The following is a 14812-nucleotide window of genomic DNA, read 5'->3' on the forward strand; positions in this document are numbered from 1 at the left end:
ACGAGTTACATGAGCTGTTGGGAGAACCATCCATAGTTCACACCGCGAAAATCGTAAGGCTGTGGGGGGCCGGGCACGTAGCCAGAATATCGGACAGTGATCCGGTTATAATGGTTCTCGACAACGAGCCGACGGGAACAAGAAGGAGAGGTGCACAGCGGGAAAGGTGGATCGATTAGGTGGAGGACGATCCGCGGACCCTCCGCAGACTGCGTGGTTGGCGAAATGCAGCCATGGACCGAGCCGAATGGAGCAGACTTTTATGTGCAGCACAGGCCACTCCGGCCTTAGTCTGGTAATAATAATAATAATATGGCAGTATAGACCGCGTACAGCTATGGAAAATTATGGACGAGAACAGCTTCCCTGGGAAGCTTACCAGACTGATCAAAGCAACGGTGGACGGTGTGCAAAACTGTGTGAAGATTTCGGGCGAACACTCCAGTTCGCTCGAATCGCGCCAGTGACTAAGTCAAGGTGATGGACTTTCGTGCCTGTTGTTAAATATTGGTAGAAGGTGTCATGGGGCCCTCCTAAGCCGTGCGGTAAGACGCGCGGCTACAAAGCAAGACCATGCTGAGGGTGGCTGGGTTCGATTCCCGGTGCCGGTTTAGGCAATTTTTGGATTGGAAATTGTCTTGACTTCCCGTATCATCGTGTTAGCTTCATGATATACGAATGCAAAAATGGTAACCTGGCTTAGAAACCTCGCAGTTAATAACTGTGGAAGTGCTTAATGAACACTAAGCTGCGAGGCGGCTCTGTCCCAGTGTGAGGGTATAATGCCAATAAGGAGAAGAAGAATAATAAGAAGAAGGTGTCATGCAGAGAGCCGGGTGTAACAGCCGGGGTACGATTTTCAACAGATCCAGTCAATTTATTTGTTTCGCAGTTGACATGGACATTGTCGGCCGAACATTTGCAAAGGTGGCAGAACTGTACTGCCGCTAACCGCAAGTCAGACATATATGTATATAGACGCCATATCCAGATAAGTCTGACTTGCGGCTAGAGGCAGTCTACACCGGCCTGAAACGTGAAATAACAAAAGTTGGACTGCTGGTGAATGTGTCAAAGACAAAGTACATGCAAGAAGAAGAAACTGCGGTCAAAAAAGATTCGCCACCGCACCAAATGCGTTAAGTACAAGACGCTAATAAGACCGGTAGCACTCGGAGTATTTAAGAGACGGGTGCTTAGGACCATCTTTGGCGGTGTGCAAGAAGACGACGTTTTTTTTTTTACCAGGGAGAATGCATTTACACACTAACCCAGTACACGTGCATTGTAGTTGCCAAACTACCACACGGAAGTGTACTGGAGTGTCGGACTCGACCATACCGGTAATACCGACTAAACTCCCTTCTGGGGGATGGCAGTACTAAACGTACTCGCTCATTCTCGCTCACACAGGCACCCGTCCCATGCGAGTCTGACTTGGGTGCTCGCTCTATCGCACCCTCAAACACACCCTACATACTCTGTTGCACCTCTGTCATGCCGTGTGGGTCTGACTTGGGTGCCCACCCTTCTCATGCCATGTGCGTCTGACTTGGGTGCCCACCCTTCTCATGCCATGTGGAACTGACTTGTATGCCCACCTTTATCATACCATGTGAGACTGCTCACCTCTTTCATTCAGTTCGCGCTGACACATACTTCTCTAGTCATTCGACCTAACACTCCCTCTGGCATCCCTTGTGGGACATTTCACTTAGGTTCCCACTTCTGACATACCATGTGAGTCTGACTCACCTCGCTCATTCCATATGAGACTAGCTCAACTCAACTCAACTCATTCCTTTCGTACCATGTGAGACTGACTTGGATGCTCACCCACACTCCTCTGCCACGCCGCGGGGTATCAGTAGTCGTAGGAACCAACATTCCTGCGCTACTCCCAGCGCGGCGTGTGCAGTCCATACATACACCTATTCAGGGAGCGGGCCATTTGGCATAAAGTCATTTGGCATAACGCCATTTGGCATAAGGTCATTTGGCATAAAGGCCATGCGGCATAACGGTCATTTGGCATAACGAACATTTGGCATAATTGTAATCAACGTCAAAAGTGAGGGTATTTTGGCATAACGGACATTTGGCATAATTTTTCTTTGCATTCGCTAAATGGTGACTAAGTGGTACGGGAAACACCCCGGAATAGTAAATGTAACACCCATTAATAACAATATTAAAAAGACATTGTCCTCTCGTGGAAAAAATGCCTTTGCAATGCAATGCAAAAGTAGGCGCATGCCCGGACTAGAGCAGTGGTGGATATAATCCCTTCTTTAAAAGTAGGCGTGTTGCCGGATTATGGCAATGAAGGATGAGATCCCTTCTTTAACCTTTTGTCTGTGCTCTGGGGTCAATATGACCCCAAGCCACTTTGAGTGGCTACCATTTTTTCAGTTTTCAACCGATTCTCCTAATTTTTGGTAGTTTGGTAAAACTCGCCGAGATCTGTCTCCTATGTGCAAATTCGCTTGAAAAATCTTGAAAATATGCGCTACAGTGTCCTTTTTTCAAAAAACTTACGTTGTCTGTGCTCTGGGGTCAAATTGACCCCAAATTGAAATTGCTATAACTATTTTAATGTTTGGCCAATTTTGGATTTTTGGGGCTGTTTCGAAAGATAATTTAATCATCTTTCAGATCGTTACCGAAGATTGACTATAGGTGGGCGGGTACATCGCGGGGAGGGGTTTTCGTAAAAAAGGGTACAAAAGCAGTGATTTTTCATGCTTATTTTATTATATCTGAAAATCCTACCCATTTTGAACTGCACCTTTTCAAAAAGGTTATGCAGGAATGCGTCTGCTTTGACATGAGGCATTGATTAGTTTAGCGCTTGGTCGCTAGGTGGCGTTATATTTGAATTCATTATTTTACACTACTCAAGTAACTCCGGTATATGAAATTTTCCTCATTGTAAATATTCTTATCGCACAATTTTGAAATTTGTAAAGATGGCGTCTGTAACAAAGTTCGTCTGGTGGCAATAGACTGTCATTTGACGGAATAAATAATAAGGAAATTTACAAATAGGCGGCGCTAGTGTACTTGCAATATTCTTGCATATATGAAATATTGCTTTAGCTTGAGATCCCTCATACCTACACCAAAGTTGTATTCGGCAACATTGTTCAGGATGTCTAGCACTACAAAACGGTGCTCAATATAATGACCACTTCTTCTCATTTTTTAATTTGTGCGATAAGAATATTTACACTGAGGAGAATTCTATATATCGGAATTTCTTGAGTAGTCTAAAATATTGAATTCAAATATACCACCACCTGGCGGCCGAGTTCTAAACTTATCAACGCCTCATGCCAAAGCACATGCCTTCCTGCATAGCCTTTTTAAAAAAGTTGCGGTTCAAAATGTGTAGGATTTTCGGATCTACTCACTCAGTTTTTATTTCTGCAGCTCGGCAAAATCCGCACAGCCGTGTGCCCAGTAAAATAAAAACTGATATCCCGTCAGGAATTAGGCTTGTTAGCTGGGTTTCGGCAAACTATTTGCTGATTTTCAGCAACTTTGACAGATATCTCGGCAAAAAACACGTTTACTGGGGCTCGGCTGTGCGAATCTCGGTAAAAGTTGAACAAATTGCTGAGATCCCGGTAAAAAAAATTAAGTGTGTAAGTAAAATAATCATGAAAAATCACTGTTTTTGTACCCTTGTTTACTAAAACCTCCCCCGCGATGTACCCGCCCATCTATAGTCAATCCTCTGTAACGACCTGACAGATGATTAAATTATCTTTCGAAAGAGCCCAAAAATCCAAAATTGGCCAAACAATAAAAAAGTTATAGCAATTTCAATTTGGGGTCAATTTGACCCCAGAGCACAGACAACGTAAGTTTTTTTGAGCACAGACAGAAGGTTAAAAGTAGGCGCTTGCCCGGATTAAGGTCATGGTGGATGCGATCCCTTCTTTAAAGGTAGGCGCTTGCATGGATTATGGCAATGGATGATGTGATCCCTTCTTTAAAATTAGGCGCTTGTCCGGATTATGACAATGGTGGATGTGATTCCTTCTTTAAAAGAAGGCGCTTGCCCGGATTGAGGCCATGGTGGATGCGATCCCTTCTTTAAAAGTAGGCACTTTCCCGGATTATGACAATGGTGGATGTGATTCCTTCTTTAAAAGAAGGCGCTTGCCCGGATTGAGGCAATGGTGGATGTGATCCCGTCTTTAAAAGTAGGCACTTGCCCGGATTATGACAATGGTTGATGTGATTCCTTCTTTAAAAGAAGGCGCTTGCCCGGATTATGACAATGGTGGATATGATTCCTTCTTTAAAAGAAGGCGCTTGCCCGGATTATGACAATAGTGGATGTGATTCCTTCTTTAAAAGAAGGCGCTTGCCCGGATTGAGGCAATGGTGGATGTGATCCCTTCTTTAAAAATAAGCGCTTGCACGGATTATGACAACGGAGGATTTGATTTGTTCTTTAAAAGGCGCTTGCCCAGATTGAAGCAATAGTGGATGTAATCCCTTCTTTAAAAGTACACACAAAAAAATATCATTGATACAATTAAAAAAACTATTGGTAAAAATAAAAAGTTTCGTTGGTTCTTTTTCGTAGAGTTGTAAAAAATCAAAACAAAAGTATAGCAACTTTCAGTTCAACAGTTAACTGAAATTTCCCCAAACCATGAATTTCAAAGTTCGAACTTTTAAAATAAACTGTAGAACTGTCAAATAGAAAAGGTTGCGCCATAAAAAAGAAACAAAAGTTTAATATACTTTTATTTCAAATTGTGATATAATTATTAGATATTGTGAGTAGCTTTCCTTATTAAATACAATAATAAAATCAAGAACACATTTTAGATAGATGTATTTTAATTGTCATTCGGATTTGAATTTATGCACTTATTATTTCATTGTATGTACTTGTATTCACCGAGTGCTTCTCCTTCCGGCAGCTCTCTTCTGGTAGATCCCCCGATCGGTCGATGATGGGTGCCACATCTTTTCCGCTGAAACAATAAATAAACATTAGTTTATTTGTATCTATTTATGTCGATTATTTGCTGATTAAATGTGAAATAAGATAGCCCCAAAGGCAATGCAGCGGAACGGCAACAGAAACAGATTTGACAGAAAATATATGGGCTGTGACATCCTGCCGTTTTCGTTGCCGATCCGCTGCATTGCGTAGAGGACTTATGTGGTTGATGTATAGACAACAAATATTTACTTACCATCCAATGACGACGACTTCCGAGGATAAAGGATATGGCCATCAGTGATGTAAGCTTTCGCGTAACAAAATTGTGTCACCGGTAAATCAAAGTATAGTTGTCTGCCAATCAATATTCGGCATTCGGCGTTATGTGGGGCGAATTATAAGATGGGCCGCCTCGTTATAGCTTTAGTAAATCTATAAAGAAAATGAAGGGAGAAACAACTCAATATGCATCAAGCTAAATTTTATTGATAGAAAACTTACCTTCCGTTTTCCGTTGCACGATAAGTCGGCCATCGATTAGCAATCTGAAAAAAAAATGCTGCAGTCGAGGCACCGCACCGGGTTCAAAATTTGTGTGAAGTTTTGTTGACAACTGAATAATTTGATTTTTTTTGCTTTTGCTTTCTGCGCTTTCTGACACTTCTATCATTTTTACACTGAAAGAAAACACTTTTAAATTTACACTACAAAAAGGAGAAAAACACTTTCAGATTGAAAATATTACTTTCACAGTAAAAGAAAAACTTTCATTTTCATGAAAACTAATCAACTTTTAAATATAAAGTTGAAAACATTTACAAAAACTATTTTTGTTCTCTGTGTGTAGGTATGTGGCCTCGTCTACAACAAGTGTGTTGCTTGAGTTTTTAAAGTTAGGGCGCTTACCCGGATTAAGGCAATGGTGGATTTGATCTGGTATTACGGCGCATGCTCGGATTGAAGCAATGGTGGGCGAATCCCTGCTTTAAAAGTAGGCATGTGGCCGGAATAAGTCATTGATGGATGTGATCCCTCTCTCGGAAGTAATTCTGCCGTTTTGTTATTTCGTTCTTCCGGAAAAGGTCTACCATCAATCTAAATTTATCAGAAAACAGCCTCGACCTACTTTATCTACGCTAAACATTACATGAAATAGCCCTTTCGCTTTTACAGCTCGAAATTATGCCAAATGTCCGTTAAGCCAAATGACCCACTCTTTTCTTACAGTTCAAAATTATGCCAAATGTCCGTTATGCCGAATGACTATTATGCCAAATTGAATTTATGCCAAATGACATTATACCAAATGGCGTTATGCCAAAATGACTTTATGCCAAATGACCCAGACCCAGGCAATCTGAGTGGTTGCAGTCGAGACTGCGTTCCACTTCTCCACCGCTTGACACATCCTCTGGATAAGATTATCCGGAGTTGTGTCCCGGCCGCAAACGTCTAGCATTGCTCTTCTAAAGAAGACGGTGTGTGGCGGCGAAGAATGGACCACGAGCTCGCCCAGCTCTACGGCGAACCCAGTATCCAGAAGGTAGCTAAAGCCGGAAGGGTACGATGGGCAGGACCTGTTGCAAGAATGTCGGACAGCAACACTGCAAAGATGGTGTTCGCTTCCGATCCGGCAGGTACGAGACGGCGTGGAGCGCAGCGAGCGAGATGGACAGACCAGGTGCAAAACGACTTGGCGAGCGTGGGGCGTATCCGAGGATGGAGAGATGCGGCCTCGAACCGTGTATTGTGGCGTCAAATTGTTGATTCAGTGTTATCTGTTTAGATGTACACTAGACTAAATAAATGAATGAAATAGTTGCTGGAAATCGTACGTACTTTGGACTCCGCAAGAGTGGATCGATCAGGTGGAAGATGACTTGCGGACCCTCCGTAGACTGTGTGGTTGGCGACGTGTAGCCATGGACCGAGCCGAATGGAGAAGACTCTTATACTGCCCCTATTCGCATAAGCGTCCCATGTCAGTTTTCTTCAACTTGAGAAATATGCCGTTGAACTTTTCAAACTCGATTTACATGGAGAAATTAAAAAAATCTAATAAATCGATAAAACCAGCAATCTTTCTGAAAATTTGGCATGATATTCTTTATCTGTATACATTGCTATGGAACTATTAAATGGACCATAATTACATTGATGTTTTGTGCGAGAGTGTATCAAAATCTAGAATGTGACTGTTATGCAAATAAATAGCAAGATGGGACAACACAAGTGGGTTTTGATTTTCAAATTTCTAGAACAAAGCCTATTATTTTATCAGTTTTAGATAAGTTCATTTTAAGCTTATTTCTGAAAGAAAATCAAATTCGTCAAAAATCGACATGGGACTCTTATGCGAATCGCGGCAGTATATACCGCACAGGCCACTTCGGCCTTATTCTGAATGAATAAATAATAATAACGTGATATTATTCTTTTCGGCACAATAAAACTGTACTTCCGTTTTCTTAGTTGTATATGCTGTATTCTGAAATTACCATTTTCCAGTTTTAATTCTTTCTTTCCATGTGTGGTAGTCTACATATATTGGATAATTAATAGTAGTATAAGAACTTAAATATTTCCATTCTACGCCTCCCGAAAAACGGATAAAATCAGCATCAATAGATAACTAATATACGAAAAAACAGCGGCGGACATTCCTACGGTTTTGACAGTTTCCATGCATTTATAAAACATGTAAATTAACTATTATTGTTTATTATATCTTTCCGTGATTATCTATGAGCACAAGCATCCTTGCGTTAATATAAAGAAACTTTGCCTGTTCATATGGTTTGGGTATGTTTGTGTATAAATTGTATATTTTATGCAAAAGAAGGCGACTGTAGACAAGTTTGCATAGATTTAGGCTACCTAATCTTAACAATCGATAGCGCATCATAATTTCAGCGATTTTGTATATGACAATTAAGCTATTTCCATCCCGCAACAATTGTGGGTCGTATAAGCATTTTTGCAGTTTTAAAAGAGTAAAACACAAATAAGTAAATGTTATACATTTCTATTTATATATGTAAAAAAAACAATTCAGGAAACAAACAAGGGGAAATCATTGCCGGAACAAAATAAACATTCAATCAGCACATTTTGGAATAATTTCTTCAGCATTTCGAATCAACACACTTTCTTCTATGAATTAATGGTCACACTCATCGTATTCTAACTTATTTCGACGAGACGCACACACCGACGACTATTAACGACGGAAACCAAAAACGGAAAACTTTTAAACACAAAACAGTCGAAGGTTTGAATGTGGGATTTCTAGGATCGAGATGTCCTCACCGGCAGACGTAGTACAGTAAGATTTACAGCAAATATATCAATCATTTTTGGATAATGAACGAGTATTTGAGTTTGCACGCTGCTGCAATGAATGGTTGTATGTCTGAGATTGTGATTGTAAAATTGTCTTATCAAAAAAAAAAAATGCGATTGCTGTCTCCCGTCTGTGACTGTTCTGCTCAAAATCTCTTATGCAATGGAAAATCCAATTCCAAGACAGCTACTTTTCCCTAAAAACAAAAGTCTATATGGTACACATCTATCACGCACATACAGACAAATCCATCAGCTCGTGTCATTCTGCCGCTTCTTTCATGATTATGGAAAATACCGTCTAGCTTTTTTTTTCATTATTGGTACACATACAATAAATTACACAATGAATAGAATATTTTACAAACCTTCGTCTTCTAACCCGACCCCCTTCCCACTGTTCTCCCTTCCCTCTAAACACGGTTGGCGGAAATTGGCCGGGCGATGAAAGTGCCGCCCCGAATCAACTCCCTGCACCCCGTAGAGCAGCACTTTCATCGCCCTGTCAGCTTCTGGCCAGTGGCAGCATCTGTATCTTAGTCGGTAAACTCTAGCACTCTAAGCACTACAGTAAAGTAACCAATCCTACCTTCAGTTCAGTCAATGCGGCCAACGGTTCGCTATAGTCTGTGAGTGTGTATGCGTCTCGCTCTCCGTCGATGTCGTCCCCGTGCTTTTTTTTTGTTGATATATATATTAATCACTGCTGGCGTCGTCTTTGTCCGGTCTGAATCAAACTGTTATTGGTTCCAATCGATAATGGTTTCTGCACAGCACCTTCTTTTCCGCTCGTATTAGAATACTACCAGTTTAGTTGTTTTCGTCCTGTGTTCTTTGTTTCTTCTTGTTAACACCGAACCCGTTCCACTCACCGGAACGGGACACTACCTTCCGTTTGCTTCTTTTGTTTTACTAGATTTGAGATTGGAACGCACGCACAAAATTTACAGCTGGTTTAATCGTCGACCTCATCCGCCGACAATCCCTCGAACGTATTCTTCATCGATAGATTCTGTGAGTTTGAAAGTTTTCAATTTAGCGATCATAATAGGTTGGTATTTGGCTTCTACTTACGGGTCCGGTAGTTTCCTGGAGTTTTGGCATACGCTCTTCGATCGGTTTCTGGTCCCGATCCCGCTGGTCGTACTGTCGCGTATTGTCCCGCCGTTCACGGTTGTCACGGTCATCTCGCATGTCCCGGCTGCCACCGCCGCCGACGCTACCGCCTCCGCGGTTCATGTCCCGGTCACGGTCTCCCCGGTAGCCACGCTCACGGTCACGATCGCCTGGTCTGTGGCGAATGGATGAGGAAACAGAATGGTGTATAAATATACTGAGTCTCTAACTCTGATAACATTGATCAAGAAAAAGATATTTTTTTGATAACATGTATCTGAATGAATCGTTTTCTTCACCTCTGCTCAGGTTTTAAACCAGGTTTAAGCGTTTGGGAGTCTCATCGAAACGAAAAGTAGGAACCGATGATAGAGGCATCATTTGATCTGGATCAATTTTAGGGACAGCGTTGATATGGTCAACATGCTGTTTGCTACATCACCTATCAGTAGCTAAATCTAATCAACAGAACTTATATTCAACAGCAGTTAATAAAAGCTGGGCTCGTGGGCTCTGCTTCTTAATAACAAAACAACTTACCTATTGTATTCACGTCTGTTGTCTCTCATGTTGCGATTATCCCGGTTCATTCCCCGATCCCGGTTGTCCCAATTGTCTGGATAGTCATCTGCAACGATAAGCAAACACAAATCTTTTTACTAACAGCGCACGCCATCATTGGGAAAGGGCCATTTTTTCTTCTCACGTCATGGCGATCCACCTCCCCCCCACACACACACATCCAAGCTCCGATGATCTTTCCGAAGGCCCTTTGCAAATGATGGCACTTTGAAATACACGGCGAAGCGAGAAATAGTAGCGTTCAGGTCTTCTAACCCCAACCACTTACCGGGTCTTTTGTTGTAATTTCTTGACGGGCTGAACCTCCGCTGGGGTGATTGCCGGCGCCTTTCGCCATCTTTGTTGTCATCGGAACGCACCCGCCAGTTTATGGGTTCCTCGGTTTTTCGCGGTTCCGCTTGCGAGTTTTCTTCGGAATGTTCTTCTGTTGATTCCTCTTTGCTGGGATCGGATTTTTCTTTGCCATCTTCGTCGGCGGACGATGCAGCGGCAGACGCGGCTTCGGCAGCAGCAGCCCTCTTCCGTTCTCGTTCTTCCCTCTCCAGGCGCTGCTTTTCGGCCAATCGTTCTTCGATCTCCTTCAGCCGAGCTGCAGTGTCCACCGGTTTGGCTGCACCAAATATGTTTGCGGCTGGAACTGGGGTAGGTTTGGGGCGGGTTGGTTTTTGATCTTCGTTCTCTTTGTTTTCGGAAGCTTCTGAATCGTACTTGCGATCCCTACTGGAATCCCTTTCTTCCGAGTCTGCTAGTTCAGGGTCTGGTTTGGGTTTTTCCGGTAGCGGCAAAGTGCGAGGCTGCAGGACGAGCTTTGGCCTTTCCATCGGGGGATCGGCATCTCGATCGCGGCGGCCGCCACGATCGCCTGAATAATCGTCACCACGTCGGTAGCCACGATCACCGCGATCTCCGCGGTCGTAGCCCCTCCGGCTAGAAGGCGGCGATTGTGGAGGGGGTTGTACGGGGCGGTCCCCAGATCGCCAGTTTCCACCTGAACCACCGTCCGTTGGGTAGCGTTCTCGGTCGTCACGATCGCGGTTGTAGTTATTGTTGTACTGCCTTCTCTGGCCTTGATCGCGGTCTGATCGGGGCCCGTCACGCCAGTTACCCATGGGACGATCTGAATCACCACCGTAATTATCGTAGCGGTTGCGCTGCTGCCTTCCGCGGTCACTATCGCTAGACAAGTCGATCCGAATGCGACGGTTGTGGATGATCGGTTCGGTGATGGACAGCGCATCGATCAGATCTTGTCGGTTGGAGAACTCGACGTAGCCGTACCCTCGGAGACGTCCCGGTTCGCCATCATCTCGCGTCGGTAAACGCAGCGAAGATATTTCCATACCGTCGAAGAAGTCGTACACATCGCCATCGGTCAAATCATACGGCAGGTTGGAAATGTACGCCTGGAACGGCGGGTTGTGCGGAACGGTGTCATCGTTCAGCAAGCGGGTGGCGCGCGGTGCCGTAGGCAGGGCAATCATCTGGGTGCGAGTTGGGCGATCATCGTCGTCGTCGTCGCACTCGTCGGCCCAGCTGGCCAGCTTGATCGGCACGGCAACCTGCACCTGCGACACAGCGATCGCATTGCCATCGGTGAGAAACTCTCCGAGCGAGAGCTTGTTCTTTTTGGAAGTCTTCTTCCCTTTTTTGCCTGTTGGTGGGAAAGGAAAGATAGTTGAAAAAATGCGGATAATGAAGCTGGCTGGCGTTCACGAAAATGCCGGTGGTAATAAAAGGTGCCGAGTCCGAAATTTATCACCTAATCAGTCCGATTAATCGTTTTTATTTTTCGACTACATTCAATCGATATTTTGATTGAAGTGCATTTTTAAACCAATTCAGAAACCTTGAACGTTCTAATGAAAAGTTCGATTGTGAATACATTGAAGAATATGATTCGTCTTCCTGCTAAAATAGGCAGTCTAGAATGCATTCTACTTGAAGAGGTCTACCTTCAGAGTATATTTGCATCTGAATTGATTTATTTACTGCTCTTTGCACCATATTTTATCAACTATTATTGTGCCGATTATAGTTTGGTTGATTCATAGAAATGACTGAGGAAACAAAATTGCCAAAGCCATTAACTTATTTTCTAAATCATGCTGGTTAATGCCGCGTAGTTATGCCAACTACAAGACCTGCACATCCATCGAATGATTAGATTGATGAATCATGCTTGCAGCGTTAACTGACTTCAGTCGACACAAACAAAATTAGCTCCATTATCGCCAGCCACACAAACCATTCAAGTTTAAATATCCTCCCGGCTGGTGACCCTATCCGCTCATCATGCGCCTATTATGCCGTCTCACTGAATGACGCATTGCCTCGCACAAGTGCGAACGGGAGAACAATCGAGAAAGCGATGCATGATGCATGCGCGCACTCGGCTCGGTAAAAAGAATAAGAACAGGCCCTCGGTAACTGCGCGCGTGCTCATTCATCAAGTTGGTCCAATCTTCACGAAGCATCAAATATTTACGCCTCCCTCACTAGGAATCAAAAACAATGCGATAATGTTGTATGCGGAAGTTGATAACCAGGACATAATCCATTCCCTTCTGTAATAACGAATTCGAAACGCAAAGCTCGTTAGCGCTCCCCAATCGGCGATTGGTGCGAGCGAAAGGGGATGCAGCGAAAGTTGCGGATGAATGGAAGACAACACACGGGCGTCGCGCAACTGTGAATCCGAGCTGTGATGCCATATTTACAGTTTATCAGTAATGCGTTTTTAACTACCTTTAATACATAATGCATCTGATCATTAATAAAAATAGAGACTATTCACAGTGTTTGCACTTGTATTGAGAGCGAGTTCGATCTTCCTTTTATGCTTTGACCATCATATTTAATTTATATTGGGCAAACGATTTAACTCAGATGACTTGTCAAGAATTATTGAATTTTATCGAAATTAATTTCATTGGCTTTTTTCGGTGATAATTATACTACGATGGAAGTAGATGAAAGTAATGAAGATACAGATTCGATTGACACTGCAAGTGGCAAGTGTGAAATGAATAGAAACTGAAGATTAGTATAGGGCCATATGAGAGAACAAGCATTGTTGAAATCGCTGTTATTCTGCCTAACGTCCACCCAGGAACGGCTTGGATTGTGACGTGGTGATTGCTGTACCAAGACAGGCAATAAATAAAAGCAGTTTCAACCCGCTAATATGTTGTTCGGGAAGCGTAAACAGTTTTATTGGTTAATAGCATATTTTCAGAGATTCATACAAGAGCGCGCCAAATCTCTGCACGCATATCTCTTGCAACCCCATCGTCTTCTTTTTCAATGGCTCTACATTCGAACTGGAACTTGGCCTGCTTTCTAACTTAGTATTCTATTCGCATTTCCACAGTAACTAATTGAAAGTCTCTCTATGCCCGCCATTGCATGAGTATGTATCTTGTGTGGCAAGTACAATGGATACATTATACCCAAGCCCATACTTTGCCCAAATTGAATCTTATTCGAACGGTATTCCTAATTAAAGAATAAACAAAATTGTTGGAAAAAACACAAGCCACGAAAACAAGTTTATCGTAACCTGATAAAAGTACGGAAGAAATAACCCAACTAACTATGGAGCAGGACCTATATGTTTGTAAATAATGCAGCCATTAAAGTTGACTTAAAGTTAAGACGCGCCAAGCTTATCTCTCTGTTCACCAATGTTTTAAAGGACGTCCTACTGAACGTCAATATTTTTATGTCCATTAAACTGTTCATAGCGACATAAACGAACTATCGTCGCATTTTGATGGCTTATACTCAAGCCTGAATTATTGCAGACACATTTCATCACTTTAAGTTTGAGGATTTAAATTTAATTTTTGAAAAATCTGGCAACTCTGCCCCCCAGTGGGAACGAGATAGAACGAATAATGCGCGGCTGAATCTGACCAAAATGAATGGAAGACGGGCGTCGCGCAGGTGCAAGAGCGAGAGAGGTCCCCAGGGGACGGACGAACGCGGGGGAAATACGACCAGCAGCAGCAGCAGCAGCAACTACGGGAAAGATTTCGCCACGCGGTTATTTTGTCACTGCTTTTCCTTCTCTGCGAAGTTACGACCGATGATGATGAGTAGTCGGGTGGTATGGGAGCCGCCATCGGGCATTTCAATAGCCATTTTCCCCACCGTCCACCAGCGGGGGAACACTTTTCCAGTCGTATCACTTGCCCACGGGACTACGGCACCTTTTCCACACACTTTCGATCACTTTCAACGCACTCAACAGGGTTTAAATCACGGATTTTACCTGACGACGTAGCCATAATGGTAAACTTCGTTCACTGAAACTGTAATGAAAGGGCGAGCTTTTTCTCTTTTCACTCGACTAGCCGACTGCGGGTGGACCTGCGCTGGTAGGTAGAGAGAGATGGCATGGTTTTTGTTACCTCCGATGACAGATGTCAAAACTGGAAATGACGGATGCCCGCAGGGGTGGAAAAAATATTACACGGAACCGCAAATCTACTCACTTTACACGGAACCTCAAATCAACTCACTTTTTTTTCTTTTTTTCTTTGAGAATCAACTCACTTTATAAGGCTATCTGACGTTTATCATCTTTCTCTTGCACGCACACAGACGGGATAGGGTTTGTTTTCATACGGAAACGCTTCCGAAGCGTTTCCGTATGAAAACAAATCCTATCCTTCCCGTACGCGGGCAAGAGAAAAATGATTAAACGTCAGATAGCCTTAAGCCCCAAACGCAATACAACGGAACGGCGACGGAAACGGCAAATTTGACAGAAAATATATGGCTAACTGTCAAATTTTCCGT

At 43.2% G+C, this 14812-nt stretch overlaps 1 protein-coding gene and 1 long non-coding RNA gene across 5 annotated transcripts; both read right to left on the reverse strand.

The window, feature by feature from the left end:
• Positions 1-4838: 4838 nt before the first annotated feature.
• LOC134213070 (uncharacterized) lies at positions 4839-5578 on the reverse strand. The gene is made up of 3 exons (XR_009979397.1): positions 5471-5578; positions 5223-5401; positions 4839-4997 (listed from the first exon to the last, which is right to left on the reverse strand). It is a non-coding gene; the product is annotated as an uncharacterized LOC134213070 (long non-coding RNA).
• A 1854-nt stretch (positions 5579-7432) lies between these two features.
• Positions 7433-14436, reverse strand: LOC134206862 (eukaryotic translation initiation factor 4B-like). Of its 4 annotated transcripts, none has more exons than XM_062682600.1 (5): positions 14283-14436; positions 10278-11660; positions 9968-10043; positions 9386-9602; positions 7433-9323 (listed from the first exon to the last, which is right to left on the reverse strand). In XM_062682600.1, the coding sequence occupies exons 1-5, from the start codon at positions 14296-14298 to the stop codon at positions 9267-9269; spliced, it is 1749 nt and encodes a 582-aa protein (XP_062538584.1). In that variant the 5' UTR covers positions 14299-14436; the 3' UTR covers positions 7433-9266. The 4 variants fall into 4 exon arrangements, with proteins under 4 accessions (XP_062538584.1, XP_062538583.1, XP_062538582.1 ...); XM_062682599.1 differs by having other exon boundaries at positions 9968-10055; positions 14283-14435; XM_062682598.1 differs by lacking the exon at positions 14283-14436 and adding an exon at positions 14095-14167.
• Between the last annotated feature and the right edge of the window lie 376 nt (positions 14437-14812).

This window comes from Armigeres subalbatus, chromosome 1 (assembly GCF_024139115.2).
Source record: "Armigeres subalbatus isolate Guangzhou_Male chromosome 1, GZ_Asu_2, whole genome shotgun sequence".
Taxonomy (NCBI): Eukaryota; Metazoa; Arthropoda; class Insecta; order Diptera; family Culicidae; genus Armigeres; species Armigeres subalbatus.

Bases quoted from the DNA above. Each gene is read 5' to 3' on its own strand.
- LOC134206862 (XM_062682597.1), bottom strand. From the start codon at position 14,152: ATGGCTATTGAAATGCCCGATGGCGGCTCCCATACCACCCGACTACTC. The intron at 11,661-14,094 runs GTCGTAACTTCG...TCCCACCAACAG, and splicing joins CCGACTACTCATCATCATCG to GCAAAAAAGGGAAGAAGACT. The intron at 9,603-9,967 runs GTAAGTTGTTTT...CATTCGCCACAG, and splicing joins AACAGACGTGAATACAATAG to ACCAGGCGATCGTGACCGTG.